General features: G+C 38.4%; 3 protein-coding genes across 3 annotated transcripts; all 3 read right to left on the bottom strand.

Annotated features, from left to right (window-relative positions):
- Positions 1-5824: 5824 nt before the first annotated feature.
- LOC136997842 (uncharacterized protein F54H12.2-like) lies at positions 5825-6178 on the bottom strand. Its single transcript, XM_067349237.1, has one exon. It carries the CDS (start codon positions 6176-6178, stop codon positions 5825-5827), a length of 354 nt encoding a protein of 117 aa, XP_067205338.1.
- Positions 6179-12056: 5878 nt separating this feature from the next.
- Positions 12057-13565, bottom strand: LOC136997841 (uncharacterized). The gene has a single exon (XM_067349236.1). It carries the CDS (start codon positions 13563-13565, stop codon positions 12057-12059), a length of 1509 nt encoding a protein of 502 aa, XP_067205337.1.
- An 8-nt stretch (positions 13566-13573) lies between these two features.
- Positions 13574-14878, bottom strand: LOC136997840 (uncharacterized). The gene has a single exon (XM_067349235.1). The coding sequence runs from the start codon at positions 14876-14878 to the stop codon at positions 13574-13576; it is 1305 nt and encodes a 434-aa protein (XP_067205336.1).
- Positions 14879-16706: the final 1828 nt, after the last annotated feature.

The following is a 16706-nucleotide window of genomic DNA, read 5'->3' as shown; positions in this document are numbered from 1 at the left end:
GCCAATAGCATTATTTTTTGATGACGTAGAAATTAATAATCCGTTAGGATCGCGAAAATCAATTCATAAATTAGGCGTCATTTATTTAACTTTACTCAGTTTACCTCCTCAATATACGAGCAGTTTAAACAACATTTTACTTATGCAATTGCATAATTATCAAGATCACAAGAAATTAGGAAATAAAATCTTCTTACACGTTGTTAATCAATTAATAGATTTCAGCAATAATGGAATAACTATAAATGTTAACAATAAGGAGCAAAAAATATTTTTTTGTTTGATGTTTATTGTTGGGGATAATTTAGGCTTAAATACGATTCTTGGCTTTTCAAAAGGATTTAATAGCCAATATTATTGTCGTATATGTACAGCTACTAAAAAAGATGCACAAAAACTTATTTATGAAGAAAAAAAATATATTAGAACACAAAATAATTATCTCAATTGTGTTGTTAATTCAACATTTGAAATACAGGAGGAATGTATTTTTAATAAAATACCAAATTTTCACGTATTAAATAATTCATCCATAGATCCGATGCATGATTTACTAGAGGGAATTTGTAGGTATGATATAAGTCAAATTTTAAATAATTTTATTAACATTGAGCAATTTTTTACTTTAGAGGTTTTTAATGAGAGAATACTAAATTGTACTAGTTCATATAACGACAACATTCCACTGCCACTTACCTCAGAATCGATTAAAAACGGAAAAATAATCATAACAGCATCTGACAAGGGAACGTTCACAAGTGTCCCCCCCCGATTTGGTTCTCCTTGAAATATGTTGTAAAACATACAATTTGAGGAGACACGTATTTTTTTTATAGCTGCCCTATTTCAAATTTAAGGGGTGAAACACCCCTTTGAAAAAAACGGTTTTTTTCTTTGTGTGTAACTATCGCCAAAACCGTAGAAGATATAAAAAAATGTTTCAAATAGAAGTTGTAGGGCTTGTAATGGGCTATATAACTGTGTAGTTGGATTTTCAAAAAATGTTATTTTTTTTAATTTACCCTCACCCCTTGTTATTATTTTTTCGAATTTCAAAATTTTTGTAATGACAAAAGTTGTAGCATTTTTTACGCTGAATTTAACCATATATGATTTTATTATGTTCCGAAATCGCATCTTTCAAAAATGAGTCATCAAGTATCACATTATATGTGTCGCGCTGCATGACGCATCGTTTATATCGCACTTGTGTTGTGCAATAGTCGCAAAATGAATATAAAAATGACATACAATATGTTATCACATATTTGAGGAAGAAAAATGTACTAAAATTGTTGCTAAAACATCCCTTCCACATTACATTCTTATAGATAATCACTGTATTTCGTGCGCAGCGCGTTGTTATATGCAAGTTAGCTATACATGTGTATATAAAATGTGAATATTATTTAATCATAAATTAAGAAAAACAAGTATAAATATATTATTAATTTGAAAACATCACGTTTGAGAGACGTGATTTTACACGAAAGATTAGATTATGTAATCATAAGTTAATAATAAACAAGTGTGAATGGAAGCTATAAATGCGTACAAGAGGCCTACATTCATAGTCTGTGAAACGAACTTGGTGAAATCGTATCTGCAACTGTTTTTCTTTTCTTAAATTTAATTTTTGGGAAAAGAATTATCAATTAAAATGATTATCAATCCACTCAACGTTGCTAGACTTTTACTAACATCAATAACTACTATGTATCTTATGGAAACGCCAGTAAATAAAGCCGAAATAGAATTAAAAGAAAATATTCAGAAGTTAATATTGGAGAATATTCATCAATTTAACGGATTAGAAGTGACAGAAGAAACATCGCTTGATTATGAAGAACCTGATAAATTGCATACCTTTGAAATTATTGAAGAAAATGAGGAAGCATGGAATGAAGATAATTCAAATTCTCACAATTGGCAATGCCATGATGACGACAATTTTGATGTTTCTTACAAAAGGCGAGCTGTTGAATATTGGCGGCAGTCGGACAAAGAAAATCGTCCTTTCAAGTCAGTACAACACACATTTAGAAGAATTTCATCTGTACGTCAATTGAGGCGATGGGAAGAACAGTTAGAGCACGGTGGAAATCGTCTTAAAAAATTATCTCATATTTCCAAAGCTACTCATGATAAATTTAATGTAGCTGTGCAGACAGGACTAATAATTCATGATGTTGATATAAAAAGATGGGCCTTGGAAGCTCAAAGAGAAATAGGAGATTTAGATCCTGTATTTCAAGCATCTCCTAGTTGGCTATTACGATTTAAAAAGTCTCATCGAATTGTGTCCAGAAAAATAACAAAATTCATTACAAGAAAAACGTTAGAAGATTCTCATAATATACAAAGAGAAGCTGAAAATTTTGTAACCGTAGTAAAACCTCTCATTGAACGATTTGGATTGGAAAATGTATATAATACAGATCAAAGTTGATTTCAATTAGAAATCCACTCTGGAAGATCACTATCTGACCAAGGAATGAAGACAATAGACCGTGTAGTGCAGTCAGTATCATCAACTATACATTCGTACACTATTCAACCAACAATTTCTTGTGATGGAAAATTACTGTCACCTTTGTTTATCGTATTACAAGAACATAGTGGTACTTTTGGGCCTAGAGTACAAGAAAATTTATTCAGGGCATCAAATGTTATTGTAACTGCTTCGAAATCCGGTAAAATGACATCAGGTATGAGATAAATTTTAGCTTTTTATATCTTATAATATATTTTAATCTTATATAAAAATATTATTATAATTATAATTATTATTCACACTTTTCTTTCTATTTTATAGATCATTTTAAAAAATGGTTGGAAGAAGCTTATTTTCCAAATGTAGGCCGCGATAGTGTTCTTCTTATGGATTCATGGAGCGGGCAATGTCCAGCAATTGTTACTGATTTAACACCAATGGAAAAACAAGTTACTACTATGGTAATACCGAAAGGAACTACAGGAAAAATACAGCCGTTGGATGTTTACGGGTTTAGAATCTGGAAAAACTTTGCAAGAAGATTTTCGGATACTGTTTTATTATTGAATTATGATATAAATTGACATCAGCGAAATAATATTATAAAATTGCAATCTTTAATACACAATCAGTTATCATCTCCTCAATATCAAAATTTATTTAAATATTCATGGTTTAAAAGTGGATATACGAATGAAAGACCAGAAACATTTAAAAATCCAGTAGAATTTAGTTTTGAACAAACATCAAGCACATGTGACATTGAAGATTGCAATGATATAGCTGTAATACAATGTTCTTGGTGCGGAAAATCATTATGTTTAAAACATTTTTTTATAGAGTATCATTATTGTAACATCTATAACGGGTGTGACTAAATTTAATATATATAGCTTTAATAACAATTTTAGTAAACTTTTCTTCCTCAAATATGTGATAACATATTGTATGTCATTTTTATATTTATTTTGCGACTATTGCACAACACAAGTGCGATATAAACGATGCGCCATGCAGCGCGACATATATAATGTGATACTTGATGACTCATTTTTGAAAGATGCGATTTCGGAACATAATAAAATCATATATGGTTGAATTCAGCGTAAAAAATGCTACAACTTTTGTCATTACAAAAATTTTGAAATTCGAAAAAATAATAAGGGGTAGGGGTAAATTAAAAAAAATAACATTTTTTGAAAATCCAACTATACACAGTTATATAGCCCATTACAAGCCCTACAACTTCTATTTGAAACATTTTTTTATATCTCCTACGGTTTTGGCGATAGTTACACACAAAGAAAAAAACCGTTTTTTTTCAAAGGGGTGTTTCACCCCTTAAATTTGAGATAGGGCAGCTATAAAAAAATACGTGTCTCCTCAAATTGTATGTTTTACAACATATTTCAAGGAGAATCAAATCGGGGGGGGACACTTGTGAACGTTCCCTTGTGAGATGTATTATTTAATTAACAATTTGTCATTAATAATCAGTGATTTTGTACCAGAGAAAAACTTAACTTGGCAACTGTATTTATTTAAAAAAAAAATAATGAATATCTCGTGTTCACATTTTCTGACACCTAAATGTATTGATATATTTGATCAGCTTGTATTTAATTATTTATCTTTGCACAAAAAGTTATTTAATGTTGCATTTAAACCTAAACATCATAATTTATTACATTATAGTAAAATTATGAAAAAATACGGGCCACTAAATCTTCTATCATCTATTTGTTTTGAGGCAAAGCATAAACAATTGAAAAGTTACGCTAAAGTTACCACTTCGCGGAATAATCCTTCCTATACGCTTGCTCTCAGACATCAATTAAAGCTCTGTCATCGATTTGTTTGCGGTGATGGATTTTCAGATCGCTTTCAACATGGTAAAAAATTCAAATTTTCTGAGATGTCCAACTATCTTGATATAAAAGATTTTTTACATTCCGAAATAAATTATGATAACTTAGACTGTGTATCTTGGATTATAATAAACGGAACACGTTACGAAATAAACAATATTATATGTACGGATATTCATGAACGTTCATTTGGAAAGATTCGACATATTATTTTTAATGAAAGCAAAGAAACATTCTTTTTATTTACAAAACTTTCTATTTTAAATTTTAATAGTCATAAAAGTGCTTACAAAGTAGTTGAAACTAATCAATTAACTTGTATTGAACAGAAAAATTTAGTAGATTACAAAGTTTATTTTATAACTAATGAAAATTATATTTTTTGTGAAAATTTCCATGAATTAATGTCTTAAAAATATGTCAGTGTCCGTAAAAATATCAAAATATCAATATAAAAATGTCAATAAAAGTGGAATTATGAAATATTAATGTAAAATAAAAGTGTTTTTCATATATTTTTATACATCTATTTTTTTATGCAGATTATTAAATAAAAAATACAATAATATAAAATATACCACAATAAAAAAAATAATTACATTTTAGTCAATATTGTATTTACAGAAAATAATTCTTTTACAATAAATAAATAAATAATTTAAAAAAAATTAATTTCTCTATATAAGTAAAATGTATATATTGTAGGAAATTATCAATTAGCAAATATAATTCTTCAAATATATAAAAGTAAATCTTTATTATATTATAAAAAATAATTGTTGTCATAAATAGATCATTCGCTTCTTGAAACATAATATTTTCTTAATATAAATAAATATTTATTATGTTGTCAAAAGTAATTTTCTAATTAATATATAATATACTTTTTTAATAAAAAATTGTTTTTTTTCATATAAAAAAATATTTATTGCATTGTAAAAAGCAAATATTACAAATATTAAATAATTTACTTCTTAAAAATAATTATTTTCTTATTATAAGTAAATATTTATTGTATTATAAAAAATAATTATTATTATTAACAGATTATTTATTCCTTAAAGTATAATATTTTCTGAATATTAATAAGTATTTGTTATATTTTCGAAAATAATTTTTACAATTAATATATCACTTACTTTAAAAACAAATTTATTTTTTTAAATAAATAAATATTTATTATATTACAGAAAACAATTTACTTCCAAAAATAATCATTTTCTTTATATATAAATATATTTTTTATATTATAAAAAATTATTTTTAATATTAATGACTCTAATTTGCTTCTACTAAAAAATATTTTCTTCAAATAAGTAAATAAAATTGTTTAACTTAAGAAAAATGAGTCTTAGTTGTATGCAAACTAATCGTTTACTAAAATGAAGAAAATTTTCCTTTTTTATAGTATATTTTTTTCTCAGTGTAGTAGTAGAGGTGGGGGGTTTGACGTTATAAAAACCTAACCACCAAAATCGACGATAACTTGTCGAGAGGAGTCTATTTCTAGAATATTGTCGAACTCTGCATAAACGATACAATTAACGGTCGTGGTAAGCGCTTTATCAAATTTCATTTCTAATCGCAAACTACCATGTTTCGCGAGATTCCAATGTCCGGCGCAATGAGCGGACAAGTCGGGGGTAAGATCAAAAGCGAAAAGAGTGTAGCCCTGGGCATAATTCTCTCTACTTATAGAATTTCCCTCGTTCAAGAAGTGAATGCCGGTTCCCGAGAAGAGCGTGTGGTAGGCTTCGACGTAAAGCTTTTCGTCTTTCGAGAAGTTCGGTTGTAACGGCCTACTGGGAATTTGCATACCATCGGCATACAGAGAAAAGAAATTTATACCGTAGTTTTTGAAATTAAACGGATTCAATTTTCTATCGCCATTAAATTGCTCTATCGCTATATCGCTCTGTTATCGACAAAGCCGACTATTACACGTTTCGGCAGTTGTCCGAGTATTACATTATCTATCGATTCTCCTACGAGTCCGGCGTGAATCGTAAATGTTTTAACCTCGACTTTTGTGAGAGGATATTTGGCGATGGTTTTACTCAACATTCTCGCGTGCGAGAGTAACACACCGGGGCTTATCTTTGCTCTTCTAACGAGCAGACTAGCGTCTAGAAGGCGTATTTTTGACACCGAATTAGATTCTATGAGGCAAAACGAATCTTTCGAGCGAACGAGCCTCATTCTAACTTCCACCCCGTTGATTAGAAATTTATCCTGATTGAAAACGTCGCAGTGAAGATGACCTATGAGATCTAACGCCTGTCTGTCTCGAATGTAACGCGAGCGTCTCACGAGAGCCTGATTCATGGCTTGCGACTCTAGGAGAGCGTCCATTAAGCCAGGGGTATCCGCGTCCCACAGGCAGGAGGTCAGATGGGAGTTTTTTGCGGGTGAAGAATAATTTAATAACGCCTCGATGTAAGCCCGATACGCGTAAGCGTTGTTTGGGGGTGACACGAGTTTTTGATTGAAATATATGTCGATTTGGTTGAACATGGAATGCAGTAAATGATTTACAGGGCCTACTTTGAACTCGGGGGTGCCAGCGGCGGTACCGCCTCCTGCTAGGGGGGAAGATTCTACGCGTACGCGAAGACTCAACATGGTGTGTGTGAGATCTAGATAATCTTCCCCATGGCCGGGTATGACGAATTCTATAGGCGCGTCGTCCACGAGCGACGTTACGGGTTTGTAATAAATCCATTGCGATCTCTCGATGCTGGTTTGTGTAGGCGGTAAAAAAAAGAGATCGAGTTCGCTCTTTAAGCACTCGTTTGAATGTGTATGAAGAAAGGATATGCTCCGTAAATTCCTAATTCACACGTCGATTAAGAGAATATGTCGGCTACACTGCGTTTCTTGACTCGACGGCAGCGTCCTGTGGATGGCTTTTTTTTGTTGTTGGTCTTTCTACCTGCCGTGCGTATTTTCTTCGTTGCCCTTTTTTTGTTCGTGATTTTTCTTCGCGCGTTGCTATTCTTCGACGATTTCTTTTTGTTCGTCTGACGACGACGGCGCTTAGAAACAGCGTTGCGTCTTACGTGACTGAAGAAAGGAAACTGAAGCGCAGCTGTTTTCGCGGATACTTTATAACCTGTTCCCTTCATCAAGCTAGTTATTTTTTCTTTGGCTTTTCTTTTGAGATTTCCGCTCGATTCCTTGAGACGAAATTTGACCGCCTCCTTGAACGGCGTATTATTTTCGACATCCTCCATCACGTTAACGCCGGCTCGTAAAGCTTCTTTACCAACCGCTCGTACACCTTTACTCAGATAAGGAAGCACCCTCCTGAATAATCCTCCGAGAAAACTACCGATTCCGTGTCCTCGTTGATAGGGTGCTCCGACGAAAACCCTCGTGATTCCTCCGCTCCTACCTCCGCTATCGTAATATTCGTGGTCTTCCGGTCTAGCCATAGCAAGCGGCTTTTCCGACTGATTTTTTCTTACTGGAAACGTCTAAAGTGCAACGTCACCGTTAGCGTTCCCGATTGGAATGGTATTCTTTTTCCGAATTGATCTTTTATATCTATTTCAATCCTGCGGAAATACGTTTGTCGTAATGGGATATAATGCGGGACGGAGAAATGTTTCACTTGATTCGCGCCGTACGCGTAATAATGTCCGTAATGTTGCAGCTCGACCGGTACTATTCGAAGAAGTGGAGTTTGCACATCGCCGGTTATATAAGGTTCGCAAATATCGCAATAAACAAAGAGTTTATCGGGAATACCGCGCAGCAATCCGTGCGGTTCGACGGTATAGAAACTTCCAGCGCGCACTCCTTGTTCCGTTTTAAACCCGAGTTTAATAAAAGGCGCTGTAAAAATATCTTTGGAATTAGGTTTAGTCGCAGTGAGCGTGGTATAATGTGCGATTTGTAGGCGATTGCTAGGCGTTGGTATGGCCCCGCCGCAGCCGAGTATTCGTAGAAGATTATCGGAAACGTTCATATGATGAATCAGATTGCATTTATTTTCATCGTATGTAATGTTGAATAAGATTTTACCGCCGCTAGCGTCTTTTAGTTTCAAATTAATATACGAATTCGCATCTTTGCAAGCCGAATTAATAGCGGAGATAAGTTCCTCGATATTTTTGTAAATACCATTCGGTATTACGCCTTCCGTCGACGTTAACGGCGCCCCGTTTTTCCTCGTCTCGTGTCCATTTTCAATATCGACGAATCTAATGACATTTTCAACGTGGTTTATGTGTAAAAAAGTAGTGGGAAATTGGATCTCGTTAAGCGCGACTTCCTATTCGCCGTGTAAGTATATAGGTTGAGGTAATTCTGTGGTGAAGGAAGTGGTTGCATTGTGCGGAAAATAACGCATGCTGCTATTGCTGGGAAGAATCAAGAGAAATTGATCCGTCCTCATTTTGAACAAGCGGGGTTAAACTCGAAGCAGGGATCCAAGAATCAAACTTACTGGGATAACCACGCCAACTAACCAGCACCTGCTTATTATTACCGCGACACCGGCTTCTTATCACACGGTCGACGATAAACTCCTCCTCCTACAAGTTTTTCTCAACCCGAGCCAATTCTTGTTCGTAAAAAATGCCGTCTATGACTTCTCCCGCTAAATCGCTCAGCTCGTACACACGTGGTTTTCGCCAATCGAGTATGCGATGAATTCGAAATATCTCCTCACTCCACCGCGCCTCGTATCCTTTCTCGAAGACGACTTTTGCTCTACTGATACGAACGTGATCACCGACGTGGTATTTAGCCTTTCAGCGTTTTTCGTTCGCTTCGCCGTTGCTCCTCCATCGACGCGTTATATTTTCACGCGCGATACGCGCATTTTCTCTCGTAACAGCATACTGATTGCATTCTGGTGCTCGAATGACGGGTGTGATTATAGGCGTTTACGATATTCTGCAAAACATCGATGTAGCGTCGTGTATTTTTATGCGTAAAATAACGCCACATACGTTCTTTCAACGTTCTGTTGAAGCGCTGGACGATGGCGGCGTTGACATCCGGATTGCGGGCTACGCAAAAACAAATGTCATTTTCTTCCAAAAACTTTTGTAGCGATCGCCCGACAAATTCTTTACCCTTGTCCGTTTGTAGGTATACGGGCGCGCGTCCGTTACTTCTCGAGAGCACGTTCTGAAAAGCTCTCATTACGGAATTACTCGTTTTGTCGCGCAATGGTTCTACCCAGACGTATTTACTAAGTACATCGATAATCACGAGTAAATACGAATATCCCTCGTTGTAACTTTTGAGTTTTCGGAGTTCGATCAAATCTGCCTCCCACAAATCGTCGATATTCGTTACGTTGTAATGCATTCGCGGAAATTTCCGTCGCAATGGACGATAAGCACGGTAAGATTTCGGTACGCTTTCCACTATTCTTTCGACGCTTTTCATCACCCCGAGACTCACGTCGTGTTCTTTCGGGAGGCTTCTCGTACGACTAGAGCCCGGAGCGAATGAGTCCGTGAGATCGCTCGGCGGTACTTCTTCGCGAGTGTCCATCGCGTCTTCTTCCTCTTCTTCTTCCTCGGCGTTACGCGCGTCTTGATTTCGTCGTCCGTGTGCTACTCGTACAAAGTGAAGATATCGCCAAAAAACCTCTTTGTACATCTTCCATCTCTCGGCTTCGTCGTTCGGATAGGGCGAATTAAGAATTCGACTCATCTCCGCATCGAGTCTGGATAGAGCGATTCCGGGTGTTCGTACGGAATTATAATTATTATTATTATTTGCGCTTTCGTCTGGTGTGTTTTCCACGAGCGGTGCGCCGTAGTCGGTAGTCGGTTGATGCAATTGACGCTGCATTCTCTCGAGATTTTCCGTAGAAATTAAAACCATTTTTTTCGCCCTTTCCATAACATTCGATATTTATTTTCTCTCTTGTGTTTTAAGCCGTCACCTTGTCTATGATTCGCGAAAATAAGGCCTCTAATAGAGGAACGATAATATAGGATAAGAATCCACCTTGTTGTACCAATAGCTTTCTTTTATTCTTCCAATTTCCACGCTTTGACGCGATACGACGTAGCGTCGTTTTGTATTTGCTCAGACGATTTTTTTCGCGCCGTTCGAGCGCAACGTTACCATTGAGCGTGTTGAAAACGCATTCGCAAATACAGCGAATAAATTTTTCGTCCGCGGTTCGCAGGAAGGAGCTGCGTTGATTTTTGTTCAGATGACACAGCGCCTCTAGAAGACAAACGTTTCTCTTTCCGATCGAACGTCTAGCGGTTTTTGTTGCACCGTCCGACGCCGTTTCTTTCATCGTGAGAAAGTCACTCGCAACTGTCGTCACGCGAGCGATGGTGCATACTTTTTATACGCTGGAGAACGATCTGCGCGGTACGTAGACGTAACGCAACGCATCGTCGGGAAAGATGCTTGTCCGAAATCGATATTTGTCCGGAGTCGATTGTTTCAGATCGAGTAATAAATATCCGTGGGGGCGTGAGGTTGCGTCAAAGTATGCTTCTTCTAGAAACTTTGGGTCATCGGGGTACACCTGTCGCGCGAGATGGCGAATTTGAGCGCGATCGCGCGGGTTCTTGAAGACGACGATGTAATTGGTATTAAGCGATATGTCGCGCTGACAGCGTCCCTGGTGAAATAGATTTTGCGTGATAAGTATAACGCTGAGATTCTTATGGTGACTACCCTTTGTAAAAAGATCCACGATGACGTCGCACGAGGATGATTCTCTCATAAGATCGTCGATTATCACCAACTTTGGTGTGAGAGGATCGTGGGAATAATCATGCGCTTGTGGCAACCCCTCGCGAAACTCGATTGCATTTTTCTTTATTTTTCCCGCAGCGTTCCTTTCTTTTTTCTCAAACGCGTATTGAAGTTGTCGATAAGCATCCTGCCATTCGGCGTAATAAAATAAAACTCTTTGGAAAGAAACATCGGCCATTTCGGATAGATATTTGAGAAAAGTTTTTACAAAGACCGTTTTGCCGCATCCGGTGGGACCGCTGACGATAGACGTCCACGGATGTTTCCAGCGTATGTCCATCTTGCGAAATGAACTCTTCGCTCGCGCCTTCATAAACGAAAAAAATCAGCGAAACACTATGACGCGATAAGCTTACTACCCACTGACGGCGGCGGCGGCGGCGGCGGCAGCGGCGGCGGCGGCAACCGCTTGCTCGCGCTAGCGTACAACTAGCGGACTCGAACAAGCTGATTCGGTCCGCGGAGACGCTGGACAAGCGCAACCGCGCTAGCGTACAACTCGCGGACTCGAACAAGCTGATTCGGTCCGCGGAGACGCTGGACAAGCGCAACCACCGAAATTGCTCGCGCCAGCGTCCAAGAGTGAAAACGCTACTTTGCGCTTTTTTTTCTCGGAAAAAAATGAGGGTTTTATACGGGAAAGTAAGTTAGGAGGAAGAAAAATCTTTAAGAAAAATTATGCGAGAAAACATTTATTTTTACGAATAAAAGTACATGATTTGAGAAAAATAAAAATATTTGTTTTTATTTCTTAAATTTTTCATAGTTTTTACATAGTTTTTATACAATTATACATTTTACATTTTAAAACTAGCAATATTTTCTTAAATTAAATAAAAAAATTTTTTATTTATACTTTTACAAAAATTTATAAATCTACTTAAAGCTATTTATATAAAGTCGGAAAACACACGCTAACCGTCGACAGCGAAAGAACAATTCTGTAAAAATTATCGAATCGCGTAACCGTAAGGAACGGAACAACGACTATTGAGAAATCTATGTTTCAATAGCACAGGAGTACAAGCTTTCACTTTGTCGCGAGTTATTAACTCGTGAAAAGCCGTACGCCGAATTGCTCTGAAACGTAGATTTATCGATGTTCTATGTGACTTTCCTTCTTCTTCTTCTTCACTTTCCTCTTCTCGTCCCTCTCGCTCTTTTTGCAATATTAATTCTCTTATACTATTAAAATTAACTAAGCATGAGTTTGCAAAGTTTAGGGTTATACCCTTTACTTTGCAAACTTCGTGCGTGAGTCCTTCCGGTGTGCGAACAACGTAAGCATAAAATTTCGGGCCACCGGATACAAACGCCTCGATGTAACTACCGGACCCATAGCTTTCGAGTTCGTTCGTCATATCGCCCAAAAAATTACCCGTACGCGGCTCGTATTCGGAAGGATCATCGCTGCTTACATAAATGCAAGAATCGGTATCGTAATATAAAACGCGCCGATCTAAGTAAGATTCTAAATATTTATACAGCACTAATCGCGCTAGCGCCGTCGTGTACGCCGCTAAAACGACGTTGGTAAGAGGCGAGGGAACGTCGGCCTCTTCTTGCAGTCGCGATGAAACATACATCACATCTTCGTTTACCGGCAGTATTTCGGTTATTTCATGTTTGGGACTTGTGAGCAAACTCACTAATCGTTGCTGAGTTTTTACGATTTCGGTATTCGTTAGATTGGATCGTTGGCCGAATTTCCCCCAAAAAGAATTTAAACACAACTTCGCGACCGAACGTAATCCCGAATTTTTCGCGATATTGTTACTTTCGAGAACGATACCTTCGGTTTCCTCGTAATTGCGAAGATATCGTTCTTTAGCCTCGTCATCGGTACATTCACTCGGCCATCCGCTGGCTTCTTGTTTTAATTTTAAAAATGTATTAATATATTCGGCGAATAACCCACCCTGCCGCGTACCGTGATCGTAGCGTGTTGCGTTGTACTGCCAAATCTCGCTAACCTCCGACACGAAATAACCTTTTTCAAGCGTTTTGCGCAATTCGCACGATACCCATGTACCCGTAAATTCACGTTCGGAAGGCACGTGTGTACAATCTTCGCGTGAAAATGTTTCGCAGCAACTGCGGCACAACACGAATAACAATTTTCCGCGTACGCGATACGGTAACACGGGGTGAAAGTGATCGCGCGGTGCGAGTACTTTGCAACGTACGAGGCCTTCGACGGAGTCGAAATTGTAATTCGGGCCTTCTCCGATTAGCACCGAACATTCCTCCCCGACATACACCGTGGGATGTCCGATCGGAAAAGTACCCGTTTTTAAAACATACGGATACAGAGAACATACATCGATGTATCGTATCTTCTCTGTACCCGTAATTTCATATCGAGTCGCGACATTCCCCGTACGGCCGCCGTAAAACACATCGCGCGGATTGAGCGGTTCGTTTTCAACCATTTGATGGTGCTGTAAATATTCCCGCATTACGCTATTTACAGCCATCGCACGACGAAATCGCACTCCCATTTCTCCGTCACCGTGTATCCGCGTTTTCGAAGACGATATATCGTTGCGACGGTATGCTCATAACGCAAATCGATCGTATCCCTACGTTCGCTGTTTACGGAGAGGTTACTGTCGCGGTTGATTCTAAAGCACGACGGGCAACCGTGCCAAAAGCATCCGTGAAATTGAAACACGTGATGTCGCGTTACGCCGTTTTCTAACGATTCGTAATATCCGTCGACGAGTGTGCCGTCGAGTACGCGATATTCGCGGGTACGCCCTGCGTGAATAATGGGATGACCGAGCTCTCGCTCCATCCACACCAGCCAACGCAGTGCTTTGCGCGATTGCGTATTCGCGTGTCTGTACCCACCCGATGGAATTATACCAATCTCGCTTTCACGCAGAAAGTTTTTTCTAAAAACCCTCATACACGTGGAAGCGATTGTTGTACATTCCTCGAATGGGCACACTTTTCCGCGCCTCAGGAAAATTTTCCTAAAAGCCATGCACGCTCGTCTAAGAATATCCACGTCGTTGCGACAATAGCGCGATATCTCGAGTTGAAAATCAAAAATATAATTCGCCCGAGTTAACTCGTCGTGCCATGCTAAGAACTGTTCGCGTTCTTTCGTATTCATAGTTTCCGGAGAGTAATACTCGACGCCCGGCAACGGTCCTACATAGAATTGATTATCGAGTGTGTTAAATAAATGCGGAAAGACGCCTTTATCCAAAGTATTCGCCAGCCCGAAAGCCTTTGGTAATTCGGATAACCGCATCGGCATATAATTAACACTGTCGATAAATTTCGTATTTCCTACCGTTAGTACTATGATTTTAGTACCGCTCAAAATTACACGAGGTTCTGTCGAAATACCGCTTTCTACTAAATATCGGAGGATAAATTGCGCGTCGAACGATTTTGCGTTATGAGCAATACAAATTATTTTTTTTAAATATGTCGTCGGACGCGTCGCGAAATTTACAAATTCTTTAACAGGATCGTGACGAAATGTAAATTCGCGGATACCGCACCAACGACACCGCACCGACATATCTTCTATTTCCGCGTACGATTCGCAAATCTGCTGCGCGACGCAGAGAGTGGGCACGTGAATTTTTACATTAGCGGTACCTCGAAGCGTTTCATCCTGTCGTGTTTCGAAATCGTAAAACACGAATGCGGAGCGGTTTTCTGTTTTCGACACGTGTTCATCTTCATTTTGATCTTCGAAATGCTCTTCCGAAGAGCGACCCACGATGCTACTCGAAGCTCGATTGATCGGCATCATGCAGCAATAATGATTTAGCGGTTGGTGAGAACGACACGTGAAACAGAAAGCCGCGCCGCATTCGTGCTGTTTCTTTCGTTCGATTACACGACCGCACTCGCTGCAAAATCGTATAACGCTACAAACGCTTTGAAGCGAATGCCCGTCGTACGATTTTTGCGCGCGATGACGCTCGAGGCACGCGCGATTAAAAAATTCGCGATTACATTCCGTGCAGCGTATTCGCTCATGTTCGAATCTCTCGCAAGTTGGAACCATGTTACAACGCGGGCATTTATTAGAGCATCGATGCCTTTTCGCGTCACTGCGATAAGCTACGTTGCACGGAATGCAATACCCTCTACTTCCAGCAGCGGCTCTTAAATTTAAAATCACGCTATAATGACGCGATTCGGCGACAAATAAAATATTTAATCGAGATATAGGTTCTCGATGTAGAGAGGCTAGCACCGATGTTCCGTCGAATAAAGGTTTACCCCCGCGACCAAAAGTGTCGGAATTGTAAACTATTATCGCGACATTTTCCGCGACTAAATATTGTTGGAAATGTTCGATTTCCCTAATTCCGCAGCCGACTTTTGGAATCGCGATACCGACTTTTTTCGTCAACTCGCCGGCGAGTTCGCGTTGCAACGACGAATTTCGTGTTCTCACCGCGTTCCATCTCGCATGCAACTCGCCCGTACGCACATTTCCACGCTCGTTATAAATCTGTGCCGTCACGAGCGCGCGAGGAAAACACAGATTATTGTTGTTGTTTATTGTTAAAATCGAACGTTTACCAACAATATCTAGAGCGTTATATCCACGTCCCGTGGGAGGAGTGATACGAAAAACGCGAATATTAAACTCTTGCGCTACGTTTAACCCTCCTGAACTTTGAGCTAATAAACTCACGAGATTCCAAATGTTCTCGGGAGTCAAATCGTTCGCCGGACGGAACGATATTCCAGCGGGGCCGTGAGAAAGAGCCGGAGAGTCGAAAGACAATCCAACATAATCTCCCGGTACGCATGAAAATATCACGTAAGAGTGAATTTCGCGAAACGCGTTTTCCAATCGTGTGTAAACCTCCCTTCATCCCTCGGGAAACGGAAGTATATGGAATCTAGCTTCTCTACCCTCTATCCCGAAATTTCTAAACCTACGCGTGTTTTCCGATACTAATTCTATATAATTAAAATTATCGCCGACCTGATTATTATTCCTTTCCGCCGCCGATGCTGCATCGATATCTTCCGCTCGTCTCGTTTCCTCCTCCTCCGTTCTTTCCTCTTCCTGCGGCGCTCTTTCGTCGGTTTCACCAGTCGATTCCACGCCCGACCGAGTTTCCTCCGACTCTTCTTCTTCTCTACCGCCACCTGTTTGAACTGCAAAAGTCAAAATTAAAAAATTAGCGAATTAATTAAAAAATTTGATAAAATATTATATTTTATATCTTCATGCTCGAATTTTATTTGCAATAAAAATCGAAAAAGTGTTAAATCAGCTCACCTCTAGATTTTCTTCTTTTTTATTTTACACCCTCGTTTGATAATTGTAATCGGGAGAGTAAGAAATTACAGGGGGACTGTATCCTGTGAAAATTTTAATGTTTAATTTTAATGTTTAAAAAATAAAATTCGAGCATAAAAGCAACTGTAAAAATTTGCAATCTTTCTTACCTCTGTCACCCATTCCCCATCCGTCGTGGCTTTGTTCATCCTCTCCTTCATAATTCCTCTGCTGTAATTCCTCTTCCTGCTCTTCCTCCTCCTGCTCTTTTTCTTCGTCTTTCTGCTCTTCCTCTTCCTCCTCCTCCTTTTTTTTTTTTTTTTTTTTTTGG

The sequence above is a fragment of the Linepithema humile genome, chromosome 2, assembly GCF_040581485.1.
Source record: "Linepithema humile isolate Giens D197 chromosome 2, Lhum_UNIL_v1.0, whole genome shotgun sequence".
NCBI classification, from domain to species: domain Eukaryota; kingdom Metazoa; phylum Arthropoda; class Insecta; order Hymenoptera; family Formicidae; genus Linepithema; species Linepithema humile.
This window is presented reverse-complemented; position numbering and strand designations above follow the sequence as displayed.